A 22746-nucleotide genomic window follows, 5' to 3' on the forward strand; every position below is an offset into this window, starting at 1 on the left:
TACCACAGGGAAAACAACACCTGTCACTGAAAAAAGCAAAACAAAGAAAGAGGTGGCATTGCTGCTACCCGCTCACATGCATGGGGTTCTTGCCAGCAGTTGTCAGCTGGGTTTGGAAATAAGGAGACTATGCCCTAGGCATAGTCAGATCCCAAAAGGTTGGCTCGACCCAATGGCTTCTGTGCAGGTACAACCTATCTGAGTCATGAGCGCAGGAATTCCAGCAGCCATGCCAAAATCCGCAACAATATGTGCACAAAGTCCCAATAACGGAAGCGCAGTTGGCAGCCTGTCCCAGGCTTCTAATGGCTAATTATTGTGGTGCCTTGTTTGTGCTCAGCAGCCGCTGAATTCTTTCTCCCAGGATGCTTGAGCAATTACGCATTTCAGGGACTGATGAAATGGCAATTGTATATTTTGCATCATGTACACAGCAGCGTAGACAGGTGTACACTTTGCCATATTCAGATACCACAAAAGGAAAATGTTGCTGGCCTTGGAGAAAAAAATCCATAATCTTTAAACTATAATTTTCATTCACAAGCCTCTCTAGAAAGCCAGAGACATGTCAATTGATAATGTGTCCTCAGATATCAGAATAACATATATGAGCTAGGTAACGGGAAAGCTGTGTTTGAAGGTTGTCCAGTTACATGGCTGCAGGGGACCATAGCTCAGCGGCATACTTTGCATACACAAGGTCCTGAGTTCAATTCCTGACCTCTCCTCTTAAAAGGATCAGAAGGCAGGTAATGGGAAAGCCTGTTCTCTGCCTGTGATTCCGAAAAGCCACTGCTAGTCAGAGTAGGTGTATGGGGTGTTAGTATCTCTGGTATCATGCTCCTTCTGGGGTAGTTTGTCCACCTGGGGGTTCCTAGAAGTTGTCAGCATGTAACAGCTGCCACACCTTGGGAACAGCTTTTACTGGCCGGCTAAACCAGGTGAGGTTAGCCGATGGCATGGGCTTAGCCGGGGGGGGCAGGGGGGCAGCTGCCACCCTAGACCAAGTAAAACAATAGAAATACTTAACTAACTGACCAATCTGTCAGTCCTGCCCCCCAACAAAAATGCTGGCTATGCCCATGGTCAATGGGTCTCAAACCCTCAGTGAGTTAGGGATTTCCCCTGCATGCGAAGACAGGCTCTGGTAGATTGAGTGGACAAATATTGTCAAGAAGGTGGTTTCTGCATGTGGTGTAGCAGAAAGTGAGGGGCAGATGAGGCTTGTCAACCTGAGAAGGTAGCCCATCTAGGAGAATGAAAACTGTGATCCTAAACCCCTGCTGCCTTGTGGGATATCTTTGGGAGAAGAAAAGGCTAAGGAGTAAACTCTACATAAATCTGGAGGGAGTTCCTAAGATGGCTTAGGAAAAAAAAACTTGATGCAGCAGAAAAAAATATTGCATCCCGTACTTCTGTTTGAACTCCCCTCACCCCCTACAGCCTCCTGTGTACCCTCAAAATCTGCCCCAGAAGGCTGGAGGACCATCTAGTGCTGATTTTAGGAATGCTTGGGGATGGGGAGGAAGTGTTTGTTTATATTATTTATATTATTTAAGGTACTTTTATACTGCTTCATCACGAGTGTTTCTAAGCACAAAACAAAAACAGCCCTAAAGATTGGCAGATTACTTAAAAAAAACAACTGAGCAGGGGGGAAAAGTAAAAGTAAAAAATGCAGCAAAACAGCATACATTACTCTGAGTGAAAGGCAGTAAATCTCTCTTAGGCAATAGCTGGTGAAGCATACAGTGGGGGGAAGGTAAACAATGGAGGCCTTGCCCTCATTCATGGCCTGCTTGTGGACTTCATGGAGGCGTCTGGTTGGCCACTGTGGGAAAGAGGATTCTGGACGCATCATCATAGAGTTTTATTCATATGTACATTTAATGGATTCCTCATCAGTTAACTAAAAGCCAAATCTTGGCTAACAGATTTTGCAGTGCCAAATTTTAGATGGGTTCTCGGCATGTTGCTGCTCTCAGTGCAAGAAGTTTAGATGCTAGCAGAATCAACACATCTATTCTAGTAAAATTAAAGGATACAGTGATTCTATTTTTGGTCCCTTGAATGATAGGCCGGAACCACAATCCCCTCTCTGTACTGCAAAAATTATAAGTATGCAATGGATTTTATTTTAGAAGGGCAAGATGATCCCAACCTCAAATTGTCCCATTCAAAAGGCAAGCACATAGACAGCAAAACTGTTTACTTACCAGATGCAAGATATTTCAGACAGACTTCTTCTTCTTTGGTGATCACTCATAGCCAAGTAAGATTGTCTTCCATGAACACAGTTTAACAGTGAGTCCGTAAGTGACTGTGGAGGCCAATTCTGAATCTACACGCCCTTCCATAGTGGGGACATAAGTTTCTGGGCGGGAATTGATCACGGTGAGGGTTTGCCAAGCGTGCCTTCCTCTTAGCACGTTTCTCCGTGTCATCCTGAGTTCGAGCATCTTCAAAGCCCATGACACTTTTCAGATTCCTTCAGATTGAAGCATCACATTCCCAAACGTCTCTCTGCACTTTAGCAACTATTGGTTCTGACAACCAGAACAGTTGCTCTGCTCTGGAGACCCTCTTCCGAGCCTCATAGCTAGCCTCATAGAAGATAGCATATGTCTCATTATGCCCTGCTATCCCAGCAAGGAGAGCATTGCCAATGCTTAGGCACCCGTCCACATGCCTCATTTTTTGTTCAACAGTCAACCAGGGGGAAATAAGTGAATTGGTGCCTTGGCCTGGACTGTTTTATTTTCTTGTTCTTTCTGGCTCATCTGCGTTTTCTTGCAATTGACAAGAACCTTGAGTTATCAGAACACTACAAAAACTATACAACACCTGTTTGAAGAATGAAAAGTGAGTGCATAAACCATAATGCCTTTATCATACCACCCTTCAACTCCCTGAAAACATGTTATTGGTCTGTCTCCAGCCCAAATTAGACAGAATCTGCCAGCATCACTTTTGTTAATGTGTTTGCTGAGAAGTAATGCTTTTAAAATGACAGCAGGTGGAGCTCTTGCAACAACATTTCCTTGGAGCAGTGTGTTCTGTCCTGCTAAGCAACTGCTTTTTAAACAAATTAAAAATAAGTCAAATGAGTTAACAATATTAATAATACAAAAACAGATCCAATGAGGCCAATCCACAAAATATTTAAAGCAATGTACTTGAATTTAAATCATATAGTTGCTTTGGATTAATAATATAGTGATTAAAAGATAGAAATGTGCATTCATAGTTTGTGGGTGGGTGAAGGATTTGTTGAGCCCCATGTTGTTCATGGGTCCTGGGCTCAGTGGAATTTCTTTAGCACACAGCAAGACAAAATTACCTGCATAGCTTTCAATGGAGGTTGACCAGATTTAGCGTCTTCCTCTTCTTGCACAATTCCAGTGGATGCGATTATCCTTAATTGACCGAGAAGAATGTAAAAATGGATCCCAACAAACCACATCGTTATATTACCAGAGGCTGAGCAATATGGTTGCCTCCCTTATGCCTTGCCAGTGAGCTTCTAAGAGGCACCTGGGTGCCAATGTGGTACAGCAGTTAGAGCGTCAGTCCAGGAAACCTAGGCTCAAATCCCCATTTGACCATCGAGTGACCATCTGTCAGCCTAACCTTCAAAATGGGGCAGTTGTGAGATTTAAACGGGTGTGGAGAGACAGAACGATGTATGGCAACTTATGTTCCCTGGAAGATGGGTGGGATTAGTAAGGGGAAAAGAATAATTAAACAATGTGGCTCACAGATGCTGTATCTGGACTCTCAGAGTAGACAAAACTGGGCTAAATGGACAGTTTGACCTGATATAAAATAGCTTAGCAGTGGTGCCATCTCATAAAATTTTGAAAGGAGGCCCATCAGTGCACTTCCTTTTTGGTTTTAGAAGGGCATTCTAAGCTCCCCTGTCGTGGGCTTATGAGGAATAAAGAATCTATCTTTGGGAGTTCTCTTGTTTTTGGATTTTGCTGCTGTTGCTGTTTTGGTTTTTCATTCTGTGCTGCATTCGTTTGCTGGTTTGTGGTCTCAGATGACACTAGTTTCATTTATTGTAAGCCTCCGTGGGCTCATTTGGAGAGACAGGTTAGAATAGCTAAAAACCAAATAAATACACTATCCTCAAGGAAGAATCATTTCCTTGTACAGCTAGATGGCAGTAATGGCACATCCATTAGGTAATTTTTGTAGCTTCTTGAAGGATTGGCTTTCGTTTTTTACAATCTACAATAAAAGTAAGGGTATCTTTGATCAAAGTTTGTATAGATGGAGCTGGAACAATGCCTTCATGTTTGTTCCGGATCTTGCCTATTTTTCCTTTGGGCTCCTTGCCCGTCGTCTGCTAGACCCCTTTGGCAGGTGGTAAATCTCAATACCTAAACAGAAAGACCTCCTATGTCCACACAGGCCTCTTCCAGCATAGTTGACGCAGAAGGTCACTTATCAGCAGAGGGGACAGAAACAATGCCAGCAAACTATTTCATAAGGAGCGGGGCTCTCTTCTGGAGCTGACAAGGTCTCTACAGTTCTTCCCTCCAATACGCAAAACTTCATGCCCAATTACAGTGGCTCAAAGTGAATTTGCTGAGATGAAGGTAAGCAGAAGAAAGAGGGAAAGAGAAGCACACATTGGTGCCACTACTTGAAGCTTTCTTAAAGAAGTCTGTTTTTATTTCTGCTTTAAAATACCGTTATGTAAACCACTTATGACTTTTTGGGAGACAAAGTGATATATAAATCTTGCTAAAATAAACACATAAAATGCATGTTTTGAATACAGAAGATCCCAAATTCAATCACTGGCATATCTAGTTAAGTATTTCAGGTAGATGGGACGTTCCCTACTGGTATGTTCCCTACTGTATATACATATATATATCCAAATTACCTCTGTGTGTGCATTCACTGGAAATATACACGCAGACATGGCTCTGGATGCATAGAGGACCACATGTGCAAAAAACATAAAAACCCATAAATCTGGCATGTTTGTTGCATGCCAGGTGCCCCTATTAGGTTTTTGATGCTGTTGTTGGGTGTGGAATTTGTAGTTTGGAACACTGCGTGCAATCTAGAAGAAGATAACAGTCTTATTCAAGAGACTTAAATGGTGTATCTGCATATTTTTCTTCAATGGTTTTATGTGGCACTAATGCTACAGTTATATTCCTTGGGAATTAGTCTTGTTAAATTTACTTCTGGGTAAATGTGAATAGGCTTGGACTGCAACACATACAGCTTTGTTTGGGTCAAGCTCTAAGAACTGGACCCAAACATGTGCAAATTAAACTCCACTTGCATGGTAGGGTTTTCCTGCCTTCGTTGCACCCTGAAAAACTATTCAATTGGATTGGGGGAACCTCTGGAAAGGTGTGGAATGTGGCATGGGGGCTGCAGCAGGAAGGAGGAATTGGTGAAAATTGGGGGAGCCAATTTTCCATTCATGGCTTCCATTCATCTCTCCCAACCTATATATAAAGGAAATAAAAAAATAAGTAGGTATCAGTAACAAGTTTGAATATTGAAGCTTTCCTAGAAGTTAATACAGAAAATAAAATTGTACTCTTTAATTCAATCAGAATATTTCTACATTGTGTTCTCCTGCTGTAGCCATGCAGACAGACAATTAGAAGTACCAACATGGCTTTTTCCATTTGACAGTTTGGGAAAGATCCAGCCAAAGCTTATCTAAGTCCCATTGATTTCAGGAGGACACATTTCTCACTTTTTCTCACCTGTGGAGTATCTTCTTAGAAGTTAATAAATGTCCATATATCTAAGGGCCAAGCAACATTAATAAAAAAGTGTCTTTTTTAAAATAGAAAAGCGGTAATATGGCAATTCACACATTAGGCACAATTCAATAAACATTAGTCATGAAAGCAATGGAATTGGATTAGTCACAACTAACTTCTCCAGGACTGTGTCCATTCTTTTTCCAATTCACTCCCCTTCTGTCTGTTACCCTGTTATTTTAAAAGATTAAAAAATGGAAACCCTGACTGGAAGTTGAAAGCCTGTATACCAAAGCAGGCTGTGAATTGAAGACCTGGTGTAATTAGATTACTGTAAATACTATAAGATGCTCACCCCTGGTGGTCCATGGATGGCATAGGGCACTAAAGTATTATGCTGCAGGATTTGGGAAGGTTTGATTGAAAGCAAAGAACAAAAAAACCCCTCAAAATCCTTTTAATCTTTTTTTTTTTTTGGTGGGAGTAGTTCTTTGTGAATTTGTTTGCCATCAAATAACACTCCCGAGATAAAACTGTCCGAGCACATAAGAACTCCTACAAATTAATTTACTGCTAGAGATAAAGCTGTAAGATGGATAATATTTTAAACAAAAACTCCACTGTAATTATTATTGTATTAAAAAAGCAAAAAAGCAGCAGCCCTCATTGCATTCCTAACGATCTTCTCGCTCGCTCTTAAATTAGCAATTCCAATACGCTCCCTTCCAAAAGTGCAGCGGACTTGTTGCTATGTGTCTGGACTCAGCGCGTTTAAACTTTGCTTGGCCCATGCTAAACTAATTTGAGTCAATTTGTCTACATCATCTCAACAATTGTCTTGCGCGTTTTGAATCGTACAAACAACACGACACGATAAAGGCCCGCCAAGCAGATGCCAACCGCTCACTCTGCCGTGGCCGGGCTGTTGCTAGTTCTTCACCATGGTTTCTCCATATCCTAGTGACAATGTTAGTTTTTAGATGGCTGGGTTAAGTCCCTGCCTGGCTAGTTAAGACTTTCTTTACAGGGGACAGGCTCCTATACAACTGCCAACTCTCAGCCTGACCTTTCGAAATGAAAATGGGGGAGTGTCAGCCTGAGTAGCTTCTTAAAAAACAGTCTCCCCTGGGGGTTTAAACAAAACAAAACCAAGAAGATTTCACAAAGAAGGCGGAAGCATGAATAAGAACAAGGCACTGATATCAGATACACTGCGTCTTGTGAGCTTGTTGTTGGCCTAACCCGTTGAAATGAAACCGAGTATGTAAATTGCTTGCTTGGAGTACAAATGTATATATTACAGACCCACACAGGGTCGATATCGACATCAATATTTATCAATATACATACAATCAAATGATGGAACAATCACTACTGGCAGAATTAGCTCTACCATATTATTTCACTCTTCAGATTAAGAACATAACCAAGAACGACCTCATCCTCCTTTTATTAACTGCAGCTGGATTAGCGATTGCAACAAATTGGAAATTTTTAAATGCAAATATTTTTGAAGACTGGGTTCCGCAAGTATGAGGCATCGTGCTTGTGGAGAAATTAACCATTTCACAAAAGAAATATCAATCTCGGGGGGGAAGCTCAATCCAGATAAGAGTGAGAAACTGTTAGTGGGTGGTTCCCTAAAATGGATGGATGGGAGGTGACCTGCTCTTGACAAGGTTACACTCTCTCTGAAGGAGCAGGTACGTAGCTTGGGGTACTCCTGGATCCATTGCTGTCTCATGAGGCTCAGGTGGCCTCAGTGGCAGAGAATGCCTTCCATCAGCTTCAACTGGTGGTCCAGCTAAACCCCTAACTGGGCAGAGATAGCCTAACTTCTGTTGTCTATGTTCTGGTAACCTCTAGATTAGATTATTATTATTTTTTCAAATTTTTTTATTGATTTTCCAAAATTTTTCAACAAACAAACAAAAATCTTAACTGTACTTAATCCAATTTTAGTAACATTGTTAAGTGATTTCCTCTAATCCCTTTGGATGAATTTCAATGTATATCATTGTAACAGTTTTCCAAAAACAATTTTCTCATAAAATTAACTTAATCCCTTAACATCTTTCTTTCTTTCCATTTTAACTTTAAACATATTATTCTCTAACATCACATATTTAAATCCTAAGACAATCTGGTGTTTGCAAGTTTTTTTCCAATTATCTTAACATTTTAAATAAATAGTCTTTAAATTTCATCCATTCCTCCTGGTACTCCTCCTCCTTCTGGTCGCGGACTCTTCCCGTCAGGTTGGCTAGCTCCGAAAAGTCCATCAGCTAGATTAAATTATTACAACTTATACATGGGACTGCCTCTATTATTATTATTATTATTATTATTATTATTATTATTATTATTATTATTATTATTATTTTATACCCCTGGTAAGACTCTGAAGATGGTTTGGAAACTTAAACTGGTGGACAATTCAGCAGCCAGGTTGCTCAATGGGGCAAGCCTATAACACCCATTCTGTCCCAACTGTACTGGCTGCTGATTAGGTTCTGGGCCCAATTCAAAGCACTAGAACCTAGTAGGTATAAATACTGATTCCCAAAATGTGACTCTAGTGTTCCCCCAAAATAAGCATTTAAAATAATTCATTTTAAAACTCAAATTCAATTTTAAGTTCCCTCATGCCCACTATGGGCAGATCAACATCAGTTTTCTCCCCAGAGAGCTACAATTTTCAGCCTCCTTAAGCTACAGTTCTCAGGATTCTTAGGGGCAAATAAATGTGTGTTGGGTGTGCTTTAAATGTATAATCTGGATTAGTCCCCAATTGGCGCCAAGCAAAACCACGTTTGAGCTGCATATTTTCAGAAACTCTTCAATACATGTTTGAACTGACTCCATAGCTCACTTTTACAGTTGCAATAAACCATATTTCATAGTGCACAGAAATACTGGCTTTTGTTGACCAAAAAATAAAGCCTATTCCTTGCCTAGCCAACATATAAGGTTCTAAAAGTTGGCTACTGCATCCCCATCTAACTGTATTCTCGCTAGCCACAAGGGATAATGCACTCCTGATAATTTGGTAGTGCAATATATTTTGCAAGATAAGTCTTTGTTTTCCCTTTTTTTCGAGCTTCTCCCCTCTTTTTGTGCTCAGTTTTGCTCATTTCTCTTGTAAGCTGTCTGGACAGGGAGAAAGGCTTTAGTTTTAGGCAATTCTCTCCTATTTTTTCAGCCTCCCTTTTATTGAATTCCAACCTCCATTTTCTTTTTCTTTTTTTTTTAAATGGGGACATCATTTATCTTGGACTTTAAGTTGCAGAGGCCTGCAAGGGGCTTCTTTTTCTCTTTGCCAGCTGCATTTGTTGACACACACACAGTCATTCTGGGCTCGAGGTTTCTCCCCCCCCCCCCATGTCCTCCATCACCCCCCCCACAAAAGCAAGCCATAAAGAATCTACAGCTGTGCCCTTTATTTGCATAGTCATTCTAAGCACAAGAAGGAGAAAGAGACTAAATATATTACAGCCATTACCTCCGTCAAAAAGTGACAATTTAAAAACATTTTAGCTTTTCACTGGGAAAGCCAGGAGAACAAAAGCAAGAGCTATTAATTTTTTTGTAAATGCTTTTTTAAAATATGGGTCACTTGGCCGTAATCAAGCAAAAGTGTGGAAGAGTTCAGAGCTTGAGAAAAGCTTGTCAGGTATTAGTTCTCTGAAGAATAAAAAAGAGAAAGCAACAATCAGGCTTCATAATATGCTAATTTGTACAAAACACACAACAGTGTGATGTGTGCCCAGGAAGATTGTGGGTTTGTTTGGCTCTGTGCTCACCAATTCCATCTTGTATAAAGCATGCATATAGCAATTTGGAATGAGCAAACCTTTCTTCTCCAGTTGGGAGTTAAGGACAGCTCAATAACAATAAATAAAAGAACAGCATTTGTGTTTTGTAAAAGAAAGTACTAATTGCCCTTAAAGAGGTCTAGAAATCTGGAAGGAAAGCATTCATTCGAACTCTCCCTATTTACGGTTGACATTTCTAGAAGTTGTTGCTGGTAAATTGTCCCTGGTTTGGCCTTTTAGGGATGGTTTGTTAAAATGTTTGTAAGTGCAGGTTTCTGGTGTTGTTATTCATCCATTTTCAGCACTCTCTCACCCCAGCCTCTCTCAAACAATGCCAGTCTTTTGGTGGTTAGATTTTCAAACTCTAACAAACTGTCATGGGCACCACCAAATACCTTTGCCCTTCCATTGGCAGGGAAGTTGGTGGTGCTGACCCATGACAAGGCCTTCTTGATGGTAGCTCCCAATTTGTGTAATAATCTCCCTGAGGCACATCTGCTTTCCTTATTATAAACCTAGAGGAGGAATTTAAAAGCATTCCTCTTCATCCAACAGGAGAGACAGATATTGTTCTGGGCAATCTTTAAATTATTAGCTGTTTGGATAGGCAGATGTTTACAGATATTATTAATGAGTGGTCTTCAACTAACTATTACTCAGAGCAGACTCACTGAAATGAATGAGTTAGATTTTTTAATATAAATAGGCCTGGCTCTGCATAAAGCTTAGTTGAATGCCACCCAGTGTTTTGAAATGTTTATTTTTTAAATTGCATTGTTTTGCCGCTTTGTTGTTTGTATTCCTCTGGGCTTCTCTGGGAAGAAGGAAGGGTGAATTTTTCAAACAATAATAATTAATGCCATAGACAAAAAAAATGGATAATTCTCAGAATCTCCTTCAAAACAGGCAAGCCCTCCCCCCCCAAAAAAAATTTAAATCAGGCAAAAAAGCAGGGAACACCTCCCAAACAACAGCAAAATGTCAAGAACTCTTGGCATTTATTATTATTATTATTATTATTTGACAGGTACAGGTAAGGGTGTTTGTCTGGGTGTGTTGGGGGGACTCCAGCTTTAGAAGATAACAGTATGATCCCACACATACCGGTATTTATTCAGAAACTTTATTTAGTGCAGTTTACTCTCAGGTAAGTTTTATATGGTTGGCACATCTATCTGTGATGGGACAGAGGACACACCTACAAATTCATGGGCATGAATGCTGAAGTACTACGTAGGGCACAGCCTGTTAATTTTAGAACCTGTTGCAGTTATCATATGGAACCGTTGAAATCATTATTCGACAACCATGCTTTTCTAGCGGATTTTAAATTAAGACCAACTATCATACTTTTGTCTTTTAAATTAGTAGAGGAATACATTTTAATCTGTCTACTTTTAATCAGGTTAATGTTTCTTCCATAGAATGGCGCTTCAACGATTTTATATGTTATAAGGAGAACCTAAACTTGAGATCAGTTGCTCTGTTCTGCTCCTTTACTTTTACATACCCTCCAATGTTTCTCCGATGAAAATAGGGACGTCTCATTCCATAATGATAATTTTACTATTTATACTCCACATCTTATTGGGTTGCCCCAGCCACTCTGGGCAGCTTCCAACATGTATAAAAACATTAAAAAGCATTAAAAATTTTTAAAAAACTTCCCTATACAGGATTGCCTTCAGACGGCTTAGGGGTCGGATAATTCCATACCCTCCAACATTTCTCCAATGAAAATAGGGACTTCCTAATGAAAAGCGACACATTCTGGGATCAAATCAAAAACCGGGACGACTTCTCTAAATCATGGACATCCCTGGAAATTAGGGGCACTTGGAGGGTCTGCTTTTGGGGGTTTGTGAATGTTGATAGACATGCCTTCCTATCGCGGTGGTTTCAGTGTGATGTAACAGCAGTGTAAAAGTCAAATTAATTTTAGAACTTGCTGATCCAAAGGCTGCATACATGGCTGGCACAAATCAGTTTCTTTTTCTAAAAACACCAAAGCAAATATTAGCTATTACTGTATTTTTCCGTGTATAAGACACCCTCATGTATAAGACGCCCCCTATTTTGGGGGACTCCAAATAAAACATCCCTCAGCACTACCTGTGTATAAGACGAGCCCCAATTTTAAAGCTGTTTTTTTGGTTAAAAAACCTCCTAGTCTTATACATAGAAAATTACGGTATTTTCCATTAACAGATTCTAGGGAGATGCTGACATACCTGCTCATTTGTGGAATGCTCTTTCCTGAGAGACCTACCTGGTGCCATCATTATACATCTTTAGGCACCAGGTGAAAATGTTTCTCTATAACCAGGCCTTTGGCTGATTATCAGTCTATGCATTTTAAAATGTGCTTGGAGGGGGGGGCTATTGGTTTGTTTTTGTTTTAATGTGTATTTTGTATTTTTATGTTGGGAACTGCCCTGTGATCTTTGGATGAAGAGTGGTATACACATGTAATGTAATGTAATAAAATAAAAATGCGTATCTTTCACAGGTGCATTAGAAAAGACTCGGTCTTGCACATTGGCTTATTTAACTTGTTATTCATCAAAGATTTGTAAAGTCTGTTTTTCCACAGTTTGAGCGGTAGAACAGTCTTTTTACAGCCTGTCTTATTAAAGTCCAGGATTTCATTAGCTGTTTTGTGCTAAGAGAATCCGATGGAATTCTCATTTAGAATTCTGCATACACTACAGTTTACTTTGCTCTTTCTGAATAAGATGCAAGAGGTGGATTAATATGGTAATGTTTGCTCTACTGGAAGGGGGGGAAGGAATGTCGTACATTAAAACCATTGTGGGTATTTACTATTTTAGCGAGGTAGCTCATAGCCATTAATTAAAAAAATGATAATTGGGTAGTGATTACATAGCACTCATTAAAAACTTTTGGCAGGTCTACATATACAAAATCCATATTAAGTAAAAAAGAAAAAGAAAAATGGCCTCACATTAAAATGTGGTTTTTAAAATGGCAACTTCTTTGCATTATTAATATAATGGATAGAACTTAACATTGCGCCATTACAGTACAAACATTTCCTTCAAGCAAGATTGTTCTGGTGTTCTCCTGATTCACCCAGAGCCAGTTTTAGGGGAAATCCCCGTTGTACAAGCAGAAACCATTGTGTAGGCCTCTTGTTGTCAGGATTTGATAGGAGAATCCATTTTAAAAAATGTTTTTAAAGTTTTAAAGGTTTGGTTTTTTAATTAAAAAAATCAATATCCACAGTTGTTGAAAAACTGAGGAAAAAACAATGATTTCCATCAGGTCCACATATTAGAAAGTGCCGTCCTGTTTGTGATGCTCCACCAAAGCTCAGATTTGCCTGTGTTGCTGTGACTGCGTAACATCGTAATAATGATGTCCATGCAGTATTGGGGAATTGAGGCAGGTTCATCACCTTCTAGAATAGTTTTGCTATCTCTTTTTTTCTGTTCCCACTGGAGAAAAAGGAGCATTGTTCTGACACACACACATTTCTTATCTGACTGTCAAGGGAAGCAGCATAGAGCTGCAGGAGACAGTGAAGGCATATGCCTGGAAACTACTGGAAACCACTCCCCTCCAGCTTCAGTTTTTTAGCCCACTTTTGTATACTTAACTTTCATTCTAGCATCAAATGCTAAAAAGTTTTTTAAAAGGTTGTCAAAGCTTCTGAATTCTGCACACAGCATCTGCACCATGCAAATCACAGAATCGTGCAACATATACACATGTGCTCTTACATCAGACACAAAATTTATACTTGTTATAATAGGATCCCTTGAGTTCACACTTGTTTTGCAAAGAATACCAAGGAGACCAGTATCAAGAAGCAGAGGCTGATTTAATTTCCCTTGCTTCCTTTCTACTCCCTTTTCAACAGACGATTTCTGCAAGATCTCTGTTCCCCTCCAAACTGTGACATTTTAGAGCAATTCCTATAAGCTCTCTTTACAAGAGGAAAGCTTGTATTCATGTTACCCCACCTGTAGACTGTTTAAAAACAAGAGAGATTTAGAACAGGAAAACCTCAAGTATGTTGGAGAATCTTAATGCAGAACTACCAACAACTTAACTCACTTTCTCCATGCCCTTTGCCCCTGAGGCAGGAAGTCTCATACAGTCATCATCTACAATATTAGATCTGATGGAGCTGGGGTAAGAAGTGCAAAGGGAAATATCTGGGCCAATAAAGGCCCAGAGACTGTACTATTAGTTGGCTACTGTGAATAGGTCTGATGGAGGAACGTGATGAATTCACCATGGATTGGTAAACTTGGTACAGGGGCCTCTTTTCAGTCTGCCCTGGAAATCATGGCTAAGCGTAGAATCATAGCTGTGAAAAACATGAGAGTCATCTAGTCCAAACCCTTGCAATGCCAGAATCTTTTGCCCAGTGAGGGGTTCGAACCCACAAACCTGAGATTAAAAGTCCCATGCTGTACTGACTGAACTATCCCAGGTCCTTAAACGCCATGTAAACTCCCCACAACGTGGCACCGATCCACACAAATGACAACTGCACACGACTGCCATAGCAGGCTGCATACTCCTAGTGATGACTGAGGGGGGGCTACTTGGTATAAAACCAGCCCATAGAATAGATAATGACTTATAGGTGCTCAAACCATGCAAAGCAACAGCCATTGGACAGCAATCACTTCATCAACTTAAAAATTTTACCAACATATTCCTAAATAAAGATACAAACCATACTATATGTGGTTGGGTGAAGAACAAACACAATGGGTTGTATCCATCAAAGTTCAGTTCACAGCAGATCCACTGAACTTAATAGACCAAAGTCCATCATGTCCATTAACTTCCATGGGTCTGTAGAACTAGTTTTGGGTACAGCCCAGTGACTGGAACCATGAATTATCCCATCAAGCGATTTAGAGAGTCGTGATTGTAGTAATTTAAAGACATTTCTTTAAAAGAAACATTGGGATGGGAGTGTCAAGATGATCTCTGGAGAATGGGGTGAATAAAGCCTGTTTGGCTGAAGAGGCTTCAGCATAAAACTAGTTGTGGCTGCAAATTCATGAAATTCACCGTGTTAGCAACACCATAGAGGCCCTAAGGAAGTTAGATTAGCCTCAACCAGAGCCAGGGCCTTTTCAGCACTGGCTCCAGCCTGGTGGAACGTTCTGTCTCATGAGACCAGGGCCCTGCGGGATCTGATTTCTTTCCGCAGGGCCTGCAAGACAGAGTTGTTCCGCCTGGGCTTTGGCTTAGAATTGATTTGATTCCCTCCGTCTCTTTCTTTTTTCCTTTCACCTCCTGTGAAGAGGCTGCATCTTAATGTTTTAATGTTGTATTTTAATCTTGTTTTTTAAGTTGTATTTTAATCAACTTGTTTTTATTATTGGTTGTTAGCCGCCCTGAGCCCGGTCTTGGCTGGGGAGGGCAGGGTATAAATAAAATTTACTTTATTTTTATTTTTATTTTAAGTCTTGCCTCAATGTATTGAACCCAAACTTATTACAGACAGGGAAATGAATTGAGCAAGGACACAATCTACTAGGAAGTTCTACAGTGAAAACCCCATTGAAGTTAGCAAACACTTCTTGGTAGATTAAGGAGGAAAGGAGGAGTGGCGAAATGACATGGGAATTTCAGTTCTAAAAATTCACAATGCTACATATTTAATTTATATAAAGTTTTATTGATAGAATGCAACACGTCCTCCACTGAGCATTTATTATAGTTAGGTTCTTTCCACATAAGCAACATAATTCAACACAATCTGCCCTCCATTTCCATTGCTTCATACATTAGAGGCTATTTTCATACATAATTCTTTATAAAGACATCCGAGCAGCAAAAAAGGAATGTTTAACACGGCATTTTCCCAACTCTTTAGTTTAAGCCTCTATCAAGCCTTGTCAACCCAAGTTTTCAGGCCAGCCTTCACCCCCAAGACCAGGGGGTGGTTTTTTTAACAGAATTATTCACCTAGGCAGGCATGGCCAAACAGCCCTCCAGCTGTTTTGGGACTACAACTCCCATCATCCCTAGCTAGCAGGCCCAGTGGTCAGGGATGATGGGAATTGTAGTCCCAAAACAGCTAGAGGGCCAGGTTTGGCCATGTCTGACCTAGGCCATGTAGAGAGCCCCTCTGCAGTCACAGGATTCAAGCCCGTTATCTAATCTGGATCTGGTGACAAATGAAAGTGTTCTAACAAAATAGATATTCAGTTGATCTAAATCTGAATGCTGTAAAAAGACTTGGCCATCCTTCAGAGACTGTTTAATTATGACAGCCAGGCGCGCTCGCACACACACACACACACAGACCGGAGATTTAAAAAGCTGTGCCGTTTGGGTAGCTTGTTCCTAAGCCAGTGACAATTTTACTGTGACAACTTTTATTTAACATTTCCCCTAACATTTATTTAACATTTATCCATCTAATTAGGCAATCTATTTCCTGCCTTTTGACAGAGGGCTGATGTAAGGCATCTAAAAAAAGGGGTGTGTGTATCAGATAAATATTAACATTTATTTATTTTTAAATTTCACACTACACTTTTCATCCCACTGAAATACAATTAGCTTTTAAGTTAATAAATGGGGTGTTTTGTTGCTATATAAATCGAGGCCTTAGAAATGCTAGTATAGTTACACCACAAAATTTATAATTCAATCCATTTTGATGGATAAAACATTTGCTGCAACACTGAAGGGTCTAATATTTAGATAATAAAAGATGCTGTGGGTGAAGGAAGGTGGGTGAGAAAGAAAAGCAGCTGATATTCTAGTCAGAGTCTGAACTCTCTTGCTCGTTGGTCTGATACTGACAGACTACTTCTTCCAAAGGCGTCATTGTGCCATCTGGTCGCACTCCCATTGGTGTTATAACCTTGTCCCTGCAAACAAGAAAAGTATATAAGTTTTTTTTTATTAAAAAAAGAGCAGAGAGAACTAGCCTATTCACCTCACTTCAGTAACTCTGTGTGTCAGATTAATTGTAGGCCTACAACAAAACTATAGGTTTTCCAAACTTCCGCCACAGGTGGATGAAATCACTTTTATCTCTACCACAGTGCCAACATTTGCCATCTCTTCTCCTCATTTCCCCCCTATTTCCCTATTGAAAAAGCAGACCTTATTAAAAAGAGAATTCAAAATGTCTTCTGATGCATATTTTTCTGGTCCATGGTCACCGACACTCTTAATTTTTTTTTTTTTTTTTGCTGTGAAATCTCATTGAACCCCCTCTTGTTTTTGTTGAATTATGTAAGTAAAATAAAATCAAATAAAACCAAAACATCAGATCCAAGCACTGTATATTATAACAATGGTAAAAACCCTGGAAAAATAGCCGGAAACCTAATAGAATGGATTTAGTAAGGAAACTCTGGGAACAAATGACTTTAGTAAAACTAACTGAAAGGACAAAAGACAGAAAAATGTTTAGAAATTATAAGGAGTTTGAATTTAGTAACACAATGTACAAAAAAGGATTAAAAATCTCATGGGGTAAGATCATTTGTTTATTTAAAAGAAGGAAAGGAATGAAAAGAAGTACCCTCTCTTGCTCTGAAGCATAATTAGGTAATAACATGTTTTATATTTATTGACAATTTGTCATAATTTTAATATGTATATTTAGAAGTATATAAAAGCATTAGCAAATAGACCAATTATGTATATACTGAACTGTATGTTTTCATTAGATAAGGAATAATTATCTAAATGAAAAAGCCAACACTAATTGGGGGGAAAAAATCCAGATATTAAGTCGTTCTCATTTTTGAGGGAGCTCAAATCCTTACTATGAAAGAGTGAACAGAGCTTCATGCAAAATTGATTGGTGGGGGAAACAGGAGCACAACACTAATAAAGACCTAATTCAGGCAGGCCACATTCATGGAGCCAATTAAGACCAGTATGAAAAAAAGAGAAGTCAACCACTAATGGGCTAAGGACAAAGAACAGGTTCTCTGTTTAAGTAAAAATAGGGAAATAAAGAAACTGCCTTTGTTAATTCTTAAATCCTGCTAACGTGGCTGTCGATGTCCCACCTGTCATGTGGGGAGCAGCTACCCCTCCTGCTTTAAAACCACAACTGTATACATATTCATTTCACTGAGTGAAAGTAGTCAGTCAGGAAAAGAGATCTGGGCTACACAGCCAGCCTCTAGTGGTGCTTAAGGACTTGTGGATTCATTTAGATTCAGTCAGCTTTCTCTCTCTCTCTGCCGCCCCTCCTTTTTCTTTTTTAAACTGTTGCTTTTGTTTGCAGCTGTTTAATTACAGGATTGACAGCCATTTTAATCTCTTCAAAGCTCTGAAGGCCTCTCACAGCTAATCCAATTATATCTACTCCACAAGCTACAGCCTCATGTAAAGATGATTAATTATTGATTAAGCCAATCAAACAGTATTAGCAAAGATTTATTTAAGCCTTTCATTGCCTCACATCTGATTATAATCTCGTTTATTATATGTGGATTATGGAAAAAGCTGTAAGGCCAAGGAGGGCAACATTTTGATCCTCCAAAAACACACACACACACACACACACACACACACAAAAACACATCCCATCACCCCCACACCATATTTTCAGAGATTATTTTTTTAAGTATACATCACTCTTCACAGGTGTCTCTCAGGTGTTTCAAAACTGGTTTAGGAGAGGCCCATCATAGTGTCAAAACTGGTTATACAAAGAATGAAATCACCAAGATTATGAGAGAGACATGAAACAACTTCCACCAATTAAGGCTGCAACCCCTATACTTACCTGGCTGTAAATTCCATTGAGCTTAATGGAGCTCATTTCTGATTAAACATATATAACGGAGTGTACTGTAAGTGAGTGATGTCAGGGAAGCAGGAAAAGTAGCAACTTCTTATAAAATATAGCCACAAACCCAATAGCGCAGCAACACATGTTCTGAGTAATGCAGGTGCCAGGAAGATTACAGGAAAATTAAGAGAATGGTGGACTTCATTCCTATGCAATACTTCCGTAATACAGAACTACTTGCCACATTCCAAAAACCTGACCACCACAGGGTAGAAATTTTAGCTCTGTCCTCTAAAATATGAAGTACGGCCCATAATCCATCCCTCTAAGAAAACTATTTCACACACAGAATATTTTAATCTTCTAAATGAAGCAAAGGGGAAACCATCAGAACCAAACATTTTGCAAGGCAGAATTATGACTTCTGGGGCACTTTTCATAATTTTTTTCCAAACAGAGACACATGTATTAATATATTTTATGAACATGTTTGACTGACCCTTGCCAAATAAGTTTGGAGGATTTTTTATAAATAAAAAAGGATTATATTCTACAATTCTTAGAAAACATGCCATAATGAAAACCTTAACATGATGCGTTCTCCTTCACTGTTAGCAGGTATCCCATTAATCCCTTCAGATTCACCTACACAATCTTTGCTTCTGCCTCCTGCTTGCCATTTAGCTTGATAACGACTCCAAAACCATTCCCTTGTTTTCAAGGGTCTTTCTTTCTTGCCTGCCCTGTGCACAACAGGTCAGTGTTAACACATGGAACTAATGGCGGTTCTCTGTAATGAAACAATCACATTGCAAACACCGGCCTGTTCCTTTGATAAAATAGTGTATTGGGGACCTATTCACCTCCCTATAATTGAGTGCTACATAATAGTGCCAATCCTTTTATGTACAATATTTTGTTCCACAATTAGAAAAGGCGAGGAAAAACCTATGGAAGCGTTGCTTTCTTCAGTCACTGCCATGATTAATTCTGTATTTTTAATGAGTAAGGCTGCTACTTAGGCCAGTTCTGTTGCATACTTGTTTTGTTGACTTCGTGTCAATGTACAACAAAACCCAAACTATGGTAATTGGGACTGTTTCATCAGCAAAAGCATTCCTGCTATTAATACACCATTGGCTTGGAAAAAGCACTCTGTCGTTTTAATTCAGACTATTAATTCATAACTGTGCCACCAATTTATAACTGCAGGAAAAAGTATTTAATAAGCATTTTAATTAATACGGAAAACATCCAGGCATGCATGATGTGCAAACACAAAGAATTGCAGACTAGTTGTTTAATTTAGCTATATTTTACATTTTATAAAACAGAGGGCAGTTTTGGGAATGCCAGTGTCTGACAGATTAGGAAAAACAGATTCTTAAACATTAGATATACAGCGCTCTTTTGGAATACTGTGCAAAATTTTCTACTGCTACTCTATGAGTATTTACATGATTCATCATTTAAAAGGAATCCTACTAAGACTCTCCAAGTCAAACAACCTTGATGTTCTTCATAACATCTAAATTATGAAGAAAACATGTCTAGGCCCAAAAGAATACAAAACATTTATCCAATTATTTGGAAAGCTTCATGCTCATATATGGCTATTGAGGAATATTTGGGTTTGTGCATTTGCAGCAGCACAGCTGGATGTCTTCATCTGCCCCAGCTGCAACAAAACATATCTTTCCCATATCAGTCTCTAGTCACAGCAGGTGCTACAACCTTCCAACAGCTTGATCTCACCCCCAAAGGCACACTCCTCCGCTGTCTCTCGAAATAGGATGCCACCTAGCCTCCAAATTTCCAGGTAACCTCATCAAGCAGCTTCATACAGATGTCAAACAGCATTGGAGATGGAATGGAACCCTGAGGAAACCCATGGATTAACTTCCACAGGGTCAATCAAACAGAAGCCTCTCAATGCTATCCTCTGGAACTGGCCTGGTTTGCAGAACCACTGCAAAACCGTGCCTTCTCCTTCCAACCCACCGAGTGTGTCCAGTAAAATACTATGGCTGATGGTATTAAAAACCACTGACAGGTCCAGGAAAATTAATAAGAGACTCCATCTATCTCAGAAATCATCTTTCAGGGCTACCCAGGCCATTTTAGTCTCAAGCCCAATCTACTGAGCCAAATAATTTCTCCCTCAGAAATGAAAAGCAAATTAGTTACATTACCTAGAAAGCTTATCAAACATATTGACAAGTTTCATTGCTTCATATTCTTTTTGTTCTTCAGTCATTTCGTCCATTGGGTTGGGCATTGGTTCTTCTAAATGACCTGTAATAAGGTTGATGCTTTGTGGTCGGGGGGCGGGGAGGGAAGGGGAAAGAGAATGTAAGAAAAAATAAGATTTTTTTTCCATGAGGCAGCTTTAAAAAAACCAAATATAACCAATAATCCTTCACAAATCTTATTCTTTATTGACTTTATAGCTGACATCTAAGACACATGAACATACCTAAATGCTTAATGGCACCAAAACCTGTGAGTAGCCCCAACTTTCAAATCTACATTGGCTTATCTAGTTTGGCTTATCTACCAAAGAACCCTTAGTAATAAGCTCACCAGGCAGGCAATTCTAGGAGTACCTTGGGCACCCATTGCAATCAAGGTCACTTGAAGCTACCATATTTTTCGCTCTATAAGACACACCTTTTCCCTCCTAAAAAGTAAAGGGAAATGTGTGTGTGTCTTATGGAGCGAATGCAGGCTGCGCAACTATCGCTGAAGCAAGAGGGAGAGCTGCGCAGCAATCCCTCTTGCTGTTCTGGCTTCAGGGATAGCCGCACAAAGCCTCTTCAACAACATTTGATTCAGAATATTTTTTTTCTTGTTTTCCTCCTCTAAAAACTAGGTGCGTCTTATGGTCGGGTGCGTCTTATAGAGCAAAAAATACGGTAATCAAAGTTTTAGTCCACAATTCAGCCCTTTGTGATAAAACAAAGGTCCAAAAAATTAAAGAACATATCTTAGACAACGTTAGAGACAAGACCGGGGTGGCTAACATGGTACTCCTCCAGAGGTTGTAGACTACAACTCTCATCAGCAAAGGTCACACGAGTTGTAGTCCAAACATCTGGAGGATACAAAGCTGACTACAACTAGTCTAAGCTTAATACACTGGAGGCGAGAGGGGTTGAGGTGAGAGACCCAAGCAGTACCATACTTTGGCTTTGCAGATTTGTATTCTTCAGTGTCTGTATCTTCGTCATCCGAGTACCAGGTTTCCCCTCTTCCTCCTGCTAATAGGCCCCTTGCTGCCAGTAGCCCAGCTGCATTGCCATAGCCAGTGTACTTCAGTAAGCTGTCAACTGAAAAGTGAGAGAGAGAGTTCTACAAGTTTGTTAAATTTAAGTCACATTCAAACATAAACGAAGTCTTCAGATTGTCTGAATGCTCCCTGTCTGATGTGGCATGGAACAGTTCTCTTTTTAAGATGCCAGTGAAGTTGGCATGTTTTCTGCTTTTCTACAGAACTTAAGAGTTGAGAAAAAGAAAAGAGAAAAAAGTTATTCAACTAAGAAAAGCAGCATGCATGGCTAAAGGAAAATATTGTCACCTAAAATAACCTAATTTAAACCTTGATTTTAGAATTTTACACTTCTTGTGGCAACTAAATACTTGTATTTCCAATTTCTTATATAAAATGCAAGATGTTTATATATAACTATATAGTACAACTGTCCATACTGGTGAAATGGCAATACTGTTAATGTGTGTGTGTGGGGGGGTGTTACAGAGTTGCCTCTAATTCAGACATGCAAAATAAACCCACTAGGTTTATTGTCCCACCTGAAAAACTTTTATTTTTTTGTGTTATGTGAGTACCCAATAATCCCTCCCCCCTAAGAAAGAATCATTGCAAATTACTGATCACAAGCAGGAGGATAAGAACTGTGTGGAAATTAATTACTAATCAAAGATATGGCTTGTGGGAACATCGAGAAAGGAAAGAAAGTTCTCTGTGACGCAGTCATAAAAAGAGACTGTTATGGCAGGCCTGCCCGCAGGAGGAACGAGGGGGAGGAGGACTATGGCTGTTACTATCATCGGAATGTGAGTTCGGCCTGGCAGGGCCCCCGGAGAAAAATTATGAGAGCGGCAGGCCTGTGAAGATCAGGACAGACTGTGAGAAACGTTTTGTACGGAGGTGTTGAAATGATGTCTGTCTATTTTGATATGGCTCTTGGAAGAGTGTAAAATCCACACAGGACATAACAACGTTTGTTTTCAACCCGCTTGTGGAGACTATCAGAGATCACAAAGAAATGAATATATGATAACAAGAAGAAGATGAGGAAAACAACAAAGAGAACATTGAATAGAACTGTGAATACTATTTGGACAGAACTATGTATATTAAAGCAGCAGCAAGAGTGATGTTTGGATCCCTTTCGGAGCTCGAAGC

At 39.6% G+C, this 22746-nt stretch overlaps 1 protein-coding gene across 4 annotated transcripts in view; it reads right to left on the reverse strand.

Annotated features, from left to right (window-relative positions):
• Positions 1-15206: 15206 nt before the first annotated feature.
• RIC8B (RIC8 guanine nucleotide exchange factor B) overlaps positions 15207-22746 on the reverse strand; it is a 28627-nt gene continuing 21087 nt past the window's right edge. For 2 of the 4 annotated variants that reach the window (XR_014539168.1, XR_014539169.1), the window contains exons 8-11: positions 21505-21649; positions 20513-20632; positions 15659-16431; positions 15207-15541 (exon numbers count right to left, since the gene is read on the reverse strand). Coding sequence is in view for 2 of the 4 variants with exons in the window: in XM_083574119.1 (XP_083430245.1) it covers positions 16320-16431; positions 20513-20632; positions 21505-21649 (377 nt within the window). In the remaining 2 variants the exon portion in view is untranslated. Of the gene's footprint in view, positions 16432-20512; positions 20633-21504; positions 21650-22746 lie in introns of all 4 variants that reach the window. The other 2 variants (XM_083574119.1, XM_083574120.1) reach the window with 1 other exon arrangement.

The sequence above is a fragment of the Podarcis filfolensis genome (assembly GCF_964270895.1).
Source record: "Podarcis filfolensis genome assembly, chromosome: 10".
Lineage (NCBI taxonomy): Eukaryota > Metazoa > Chordata > Lepidosauria > Squamata > Lacertidae > Podarcis > Podarcis filfolensis.